Source organism: Scylla paramamosain, chromosome 45 (assembly GCF_035594125.1).
Source record: "Scylla paramamosain isolate STU-SP2022 chromosome 45, ASM3559412v1, whole genome shotgun sequence".
Lineage (NCBI taxonomy): Eukaryota > Metazoa > Arthropoda > Malacostraca > Decapoda > Portunidae > Scylla > Scylla paramamosain.
In genome coordinates this window covers 1,396,695-1,405,000 of record NC_087195.1, presented here as the reverse complement: position 1 = coordinate 1,405,000, position 8,306 = coordinate 1,396,695, and the positions used below count along the sequence as shown (strand labels likewise).

The 8,306-nt window shown below is 38.8% G+C and overlaps 1 protein-coding gene across 1 annotated transcript in view; it reads right to left on the bottom strand.

Annotated features, from left to right (window-relative positions):
- LOC135094222 (UBA-like domain-containing protein 2-B) overlaps positions 1-5,908 on the bottom strand; it is a 17,023-nt gene extending 11,115 nt beyond the window's left edge. Inside the window, exons 1-2 of the mRNA XM_063994124.1 lie at positions 5,755-5,908; positions 479-565 (exon numbers count right to left, since the gene is read on the bottom strand). Coding sequence (XP_063850194.1) covers positions 479-565; positions 5,755-5,856 — 189 coding nt within the window. The 5' untranslated portion in view covers positions 5,857-5,908. The remainder of the gene's footprint in view (positions 1-478; positions 566-5,754) is intronic.
- Between the last annotated feature and the right edge of the window lie 2,398 nt (positions 5,909-8,306).

Sequence of the window (8,306 nt, the reverse complement as noted above, 5' to 3'; positions counted from 1 at the left end):
CACCACTACTACTACTACTACTACTAAACACTGCTACTATTACTGTCACTACTACCATGAAAATTAACTACTATTACAGGTATTATAATCACTACTACTACTACTACTACTACTACTACTACTACTACTACTACTACTGGTATTAATATTGACATGAACAACAACAAGAAATCTTAACTCTCCTACTACTACTACTACTACTACTATTTTAACAACAACAACAACAACAACTAATACTACTACCACTACTACACAGAGAGAAGAGATGACATAGTAAATAAACTAGTAGAAGACGAACGATCAGAGAGAGAGAGAGAGAGAGAGAGAGAGAGAGAGAGAGAGAGAAAGCAACAAATACAACTAGAGAACTACACACACACACACACACACACACACACACACACACACACACACACACACCACTACTACTACTACCACTACTACTACTACTACTACTACTACTACTACTATTACACACCTCAAACTGCCAATGTGTAGACTGCAGGAGTTGTCTTGCTTGTTCCCTCGTTGCTCCTGCCGCCATGACGAACTGGTTAATCATCACCTGAGAGAGAGAGAGAGAGAGAGAGAGAGAGAGAGAGAGAGAGAGAGAGAGAGAGAGAGAGAGAGAGAGAGAGAGAGAGAGAGAGTGGTGTTATCAATTTTGTCCTTGGAATTAAAACCATGCCAACTCCTATCTTTCAATGACTAACTTACTACTACTACTGCTGCTACTACTGCTACTACTACTACTACTACTATCAACAGCAATAAAGAATTACTAGTATTTTTATTATAAATCATTAGGTAATAAAGTACAACAACAACAACAACAACTGCTACTACTACTACTACTACTACAAACACTATTACTAAACAAGAACAACAACTATTATTACAATTATTGATACAACAACTAAATTAACAACAACAACAACTACAAATATTACTTTCTAAACAGTAGATATAAATATTTAACTTTTCTTTCACTTTTACAGAAGAAATTAAACTATTTTCTATTATTACTTCTTATTTCAAATGCTCCATAACAACAACAACAACAACAACAACAACAACAACAACAACAACAACAACTACTACTGATTAGTCTTCAAAATAAACCAGGAAAACATAAATACCAAGAAAAACAGAGGAAAAGTAAATATATATAAATGACTAAATAAAGGAATTATATGATGAAGAGAGAGAGAGAGAGAGAGAGAGAGAGAGAGAGAGAGAGAGAGAGAGAGAGAGAGAGAGAGAGAGAGAGAGAGAGAGAGAGAGAGAGAGAGAGAGGACAGGGCTGATAGATAAGAAGAGACAGATAAATAGTAAGACAGACAGACAGACAGACAGACAGAGATAGAAGACTAATAGAAAGATGCACAGAGACACAGGAAGAGAAAAAAGATAGATAGGAGAAAAAAGATAGATAGGAGAAAAAGATAGATAGGAGAAAGAATGAAAAACAGCAAAAACAAACAGAGACACCAAAACCATGAGAAAACAATGAGAAAACAAAAATAAAACAAACAAACCGAGAGAGAGAGAGAGAGAGAGAGAGAGAGAGAGAGAGAGAGAGAGAGAGAGAGAGAGAGAGAGAGAGAGAGAGAGAGAGAGAGAGAGAAAACAAAGTCAAACACACAGACAAAGGGCAAACAGGAAGGCAGATAAAGAACCTACATAAGATAAAAATTGATAAGTAATAGTAATAATAATAATAATAATAATAATAATAATAATAATAATAATAATAATGAAAATAACAATAACTAAAGAAAATTCACAGATAAAAAAAGACAATACAAAAGAAATAAAGATCATTACTACTACTACTACTACTACTACTACTACTACTAACTACTGGTAACATCCTAAGGTTATATGTGTGTTTACTTTCATGTACTTAAAAAAAAAAAAAACTGGGTTAAACATGTGTGTGTGTGTGTGTGTGTGTGTGTGTGTGTGTGTGTGTGTGTGTGTGTGTGTGTGTGTGTGTGTGTCAGGATGTTGTCAGGGAGGGGAAAACAGGACAGCAGGGATTTCCTATCATAATCTTAACTTGATAAAACAATAATAACAATAAAATGTACTAATATCTTGCCTCCATCTTGTCTGAGAGAGAGAGAGAGAGAGAGAGAGAGAGAGAGAGAGAGAGAGAGAGAGAGAGAGAGAGAGAGAGAGAGAGAGAGAGAGAGAGTATGGAGACACTTGTAATCATTAATGGTAGTTTATTTATTTATTTTTTGGATTAGTTTATTTCAGTGAGGTCTTGTTTTCAGTCAGTCTTTTTTGCAGTTTTTGTAATAATAGTGGTAGTTTTAAATGTTTGTTTTTTGATAATTTTCTATTTCTTTTCTTGCCTTCCTTGTAAAGATAATATTAGTTTTTCATGTTCTTTTTTTCATAATTCTCTTGTGTTTTTGCTGGTTTATTTCAATGGGCTCTTTTTTTCTCCTTTTCTTCCACTTTTTATAATAATAATAACAACAGTTGTTTTGGTTTTTTTCTTTTTCATAATTCTCTTCATTTTGGTTGTTTCTTTCATGAAGATATTTTTTCCAGTCATTCTGTCACCACTGGAACAGAACATCAATACAAAAACAAATAAAACACATACACAAAGAAAAAAAAAATGTAAATGAATAAACTTGTCAAATTATTTCTATACCAGGCTGGCAATCCCACACAGGCCACCCCAGACAAGGCACCACACACACACACACACACACACACACACACACACACACATTCACACCCTCAGCCCCGTCAGCCCCTGGTGGAAAGGAACAGTCTTGTGGACCATCCTACTACACCCCAGGAGGTTAGGCACACCACAGCTGGCCACACACACCCACAGCAAGTCCCCACAGCACACACTGGTTCACCTCCGCCCCTTCACAATGAGACAGTTCCCTACCCTGCCCCTACACCAATCCTGAGGCCACAGCAGATACAGGGTACTTCCACAGCAAGGCCCCTGAGCACACACACACTGGTTCACCCCCATTCCTTCATGATGAGTGTTTCCTACCTCTTTACTAATATAACTTAAAACTTTAACTTCCTATAAATAAGATTGCAATTCTATCTACCTTTTCTCTTTATCTATTACTGATGACAACAAACTAGAAATGCAGAGAAAGAGGGAAAGAAAGCAATTAATATTTATGTATGTTCTGCATGAAAGACAAGTTGAGTTAGGTCATGTTGTGTAAATTCAGTTAAATTCAATATATTTTAAGCTGTGCTAAAGCAAAACATGTGAAGTCATTTCTTTGTTTTCATTCTTTATCAGTCTTTATCAAATGGTCTTGTTCTTGTTTTATCTTTTACTATCATTTGGTTAGTCACTGTAAAACACACACACACACACACACACACTCTCTCTCTCTCCCACCTCTCTAATGCAAGAGTTAACCATTATTCCTAATCTATCATCCCTTTCACTGGTAAACTCTGGGTCTTGTCACTCTAATGCACACACACACACACACACACACACACACACTCTCTCTCTCTCTCTCCCCACCTCCCTAGTGCAAGAGTTAACCAATATTCCCAATCTTTCATGCTTTTCACTGGTCAGCTCTGGAACTCCTGGCCTGCCTGGTTTCCTCCTGCAACGGAAGGTTTCAAGACAATGCTGTTCATAATTTTTTGATGTTCTTTTCTGACGGTTCTCTATTTGTGCCTGGTATCTTAAGCAGGATCTATTTTTTTACAGTTTTTTGTTTATCTATTTATGTTTTTGTTATCTTTGGAGGAAAACACCAAATTTTGCCCATTTTTTTGCTCTTACTGAGTTATCTTCTTTTCTTTATTTTTCTTTCTTTCTTTCTTTATTTTTTGTTAAATATATATACATATTTTTGTATCTGGATTGGGTGTTAAGATAATTTTGTCATTTTTAACCAACTTTTTTTATCTATTTTTTTCATTCTTATTTATCTTTGGCTTCCCTATAATATCCTTATGTTTTTAAATCTTAGTCTGTTTGTATGTTCACATGTTCTTACACACCTTGCTCTGTTTGATTTAGTTGTCTCTTAAAACATGCTGGAAATTGAAGCAGAACTCTTTGCCTAAGCTCCTTGGGTGTAGTACTGTGGTCCACAAGACTGTCCCTTTCCACCAGCGGCTGATGGGGCTGTGTGTGTGTGTGTGTGTGTGTGTGTGTGTGTGTGTGTGTGTGTGTGTGTGTGTGTGTGTGTGTGTGTGATTGCCAGCCTGGTATATAGAACTACTACTGCTCCTTTCCAACAGGGGCTGACAGGGCTAAGTGTGTGTGTGTGTGTGTGTGTGTGTGTGTGTGTGTGTGTGTGTGTGTGTGTGTGTGTGCGCGTGCGTGTGTATGTGTGTGTGATGCCTTGCCTGGGCTGCCCTATGTGGGATTACCAGTCTGGTATATAGCTAAATAGGTAATATTTAAAATCTGCATAATAACAGGTACAGGAAGGTTTAAATCCAGAAATAATACACACACACACACACACACACACACATATATATATATATATATATATATATATATATATATATATATATATATATATATATATATATGGGACCTGATGGAGGTAGTGAAGTGTCGCGAGGGATACACTGATACAGACAAGGGTTGACAATCTCAAAAAAGGACAAAAACAGGGCGTGCAGGAGGGGCGCTGCGGCTGGCGAGGGTGGGCACGGCTGGTCAGTGTCGGGGTCATTGGCCATGGGCGGCTCTCAACCCCCGTGGAGTTGCCCTGGTGCCCCGGGTGCCCCTCGGGCCTGCACTGATGAGCACGCGGCCCACGCTGTGGCGCCTGGCACGGTTATACTTGCAGGTGACGACGAACACCACTCAGCCCTGCACCATCACCCAACTACCTCCAGGGGCGCCGGGGAAGTCGGTGACGGAGGCCCCGACAGGCGACGTCCATCAGGCGACCAACGGGAGCAAGCATTCGCACTCCTTGAGTTTGAAGACAAGACACCGCACGCTTCTCAAAGGGACAAGGCGCAGTGTCTTCTGGAAGGCGCTGACGGAGGCGCTGACGAGAGGATTCCTGAGGGCGGGGTTCGCCAGGCACATCCTCAGAGCACTTGAGATGCCTTGTTTCTACATGCGCCTGGCCCCCGCGTGTCGTGGCCCTCCGTGTCCCCCACAACAAGATCTTGTTTCCAGGCACCAAGTTAGTGACCGTCGCACAGGGCTTCACGCTGGCGGGACTGGGTCACCAGTTTTTCACGTACTACACACAGACCTCCCGACGCGTCACTACCACCTCGCAGCCCGTGTGTGCCCCAGGGTGGTGGTGGTGGTGTGTGGTGTGTGGGTGTGCGTGGCGCGTGACAACAATAATGATAATAACAATAGTAACAGGGTAGTACTAGTAGTAGTAGTACTAGTAGTAGTAGTAGTACTAGTAGTAGTAGTAGTAGTAGTAAACAGTAGTAATAATGATAAACAAGCAGCAGCAAAAGACAAGAATAAAAAAATAACAATAAGAACAAGAACTGCAATAACAATAGTAATTAACAACAGCAGCAACAAAAACAACAACACTGAAAATCACGACACAATAAAAACAAACAATAACAACACAAATGACCTCAAACAAATATTGAACTATGTGCCAAGGACTAGTAATATTAGTAAACTATCCCTATTTACCGTCCCCCAGGCCCTCACCTCTATATATGACACACCTGGGGCTAATTGGGGCAACAGGTAGAGCTGGAGTGGCGAGTTAAAGGGGAAAAATTTACCTGTTCACGTAAATTGGAGTCCATGATGAGGAGCGGAGAGACACAACCCTCCTCCCGCCACGTCATCGACCACACTGGCAATGTTTTCAAAATACACCACATAAATATGGCCAGACGTTCCAACAATGCTCATGGACTTGCTCCCCATGCCAACTGTACCTATGAATCTGTGTTAATTGTAAACTTCTGGGCCTTGTTTAATGAATTAGTGTTGTTATTTATGCATTTTCTCCTTTTTGTTTGGTTGTTTAATGGGAAATGGGCAGAAATGGGGGAGTTATTGATGTGGGTGAAGGGTTGGCTGCCCTGGCGAGATGGCCGAGAGGCTGACTGTAAACATGGGGTATTTTTGTTCCTATCTCGTTTATTTCTTATTCCCACGCTCCGCCAAGTATTATAAATCCCAACATGGCCCCCCGTGGCGCTGAAGACGGGGGTAAATGGCCTGCAGTTCTCCTCAGAACCGGCTTGGTTATGTACTTTTAGAAGATCTCACTGACGTCTTGAAATTATTGTTATGTTTACATTTTAGCCGCTCTGCCACATTTTCGAAAACATTCATCAAAACACACCACATATATTCAATGAAAACCAAAAATTAATCACGATATTAATAAAACGGAATCTGAAAAATGGGAAGAAATGAAAATAATTCAATGGAAAGTTTTGACGGGTGAATAGCAGAGCGATGAATGATGAGATAAACATACACTTGGCAACGTGGCGGTGGTGATGAAATGATGCTTCTGGAATGAAAATCAATATTATTATAGTCTTTTTGGCTTCTATGGCTTCTATAAACGACTACTATTAGCGTTGTATGCACTGTCATGCCGCTGTCATCTCGGGAAACACAGCTGAATATGAAGGAGCTTGCTATCATAACATTTACTGAAAATCTATAAATAAACATTGAAGAATACAATACTCAGCGATATTAAATTTACTAGAGTGAATAATGATTTAGGAAACGTAGTAGTAGTAGTAGTAGTAGTAGTAGTAGTAGTAGTAGTAGTAGTAGTAGTAGTAGTAGTACCAATAGTAGTACCAGTAGTAGTAGTAGTAGTAGTAGTAGTAGTAGTATTAACAGGCTGGCAAACGTAACGGTAGTAGTAGTAGTAGTAGTAGTAGTAGTAGTAGTAGTAGTAGTAGTAAGCTATTAACATCCTGAATATAAGCTGATATAATTATTAAATGTAATTATCATAACATCTTAAGATTTAGTGATTCAGAGAGAGAGAGAGAGAGAGAGAGAGAGAGAGAGAGAGAGAGAGAGAGAGAGAGAGAGAAAGAGAGAAAAAGAGAGAAAAAGAGAGAACCGGAAGTATGAGAAATAGAGGAGGGAGGGAGGGAGGGAGGGACACAGGAGGATAGGGAGTGAAGAAGGGAGGGAATGAGGGAGAGGAGGGAGAGAGAAAGGGAAGGATTGAGGAGGAGAAGGAAGAAAGGAAGGAAGGAAGGAAGAACAGAAGGGAAGAGGGTAGAACGACAAAAAAAGAAAGAAATACGTTCAATTACTAAAGTATTTTCCTTACAGAAAGAAGAAAAAGGAAAAGAAGAAGAAGAAGAGGAAGAAGAAGAAGAAGAAGAAGAGGAGAAAGGAGACGAATAATAATAATAATAAAAAGATGAAGAAGAAGAAGAAAAAGAAGAAGAAGAAGAGGAAGAAATGTAATGATAGGTATTTATAACTGAAAATCAACCAAGCAATAGACTACAGTATTTCTCCCCCCTCCCCCTTGATCTCGTCCTTAAATAACAAGAGAAAGAAGAAAACATGAAGAAAACACAATAAAACTCACCATAAGTCTTAAGGGTGACGTGTATGGTGAGGAAAAAGGTTCGATATTAAAACTCCATGTAAAAAAATACAATAGAAACCCATATACAAGTTTTCTTTTAATTGACGAACGACTATAAAAAACGGATTTTATGGAAAGCTTAAATAGATTTGAATTTAAAGGCTAAAGGAACAATAAAAGAAAATGAATGTATGAGAATGAAAGAAAATGGCTATAACTCGAGAATATTAAGTGACATTATAGGACTGACTGTTCCAAATTGTTGACTGCCCCCCCCTCATAATCACTGGTTCAATTGTTAAGTAAGCTCTGTTATTGCTAGTTCAGCTGTTAAATGGTTCAGTTATTGACTTTAACTGGTTCAACTATCTGTGTTTCAATAGTTAACTGATTTACTATTACTGGTTCCAACTCTCTCTCTCTCTCTCTCTCTCTCTCTCTCTCTCTCTCTCTCTCTCTCTCTCTCTCTCTCTCTCTCTCTCTCTATTTTATGCATGTCATCTAAGTTTTTGAATTTTTAATAATTTATGTTTTTTTTTCACACACGACAAGAAGACAAACAAAAGAGAAATGAAGGAAAAGAGAGTAAAGAAAGGAAGTAAAGAAAGGAAGTAAAAAAAAAGCAAGGAAGAAAGGAAGGATATGAGGAAGGAGGGAGGGAGGGAGGGAAAAATAAAATAATGAAGAAAGGAAAGGAAATAAATGAAAGAGAAAGGAATGCAGGAAGAGAAAAGGAAGATAAGAAACTAA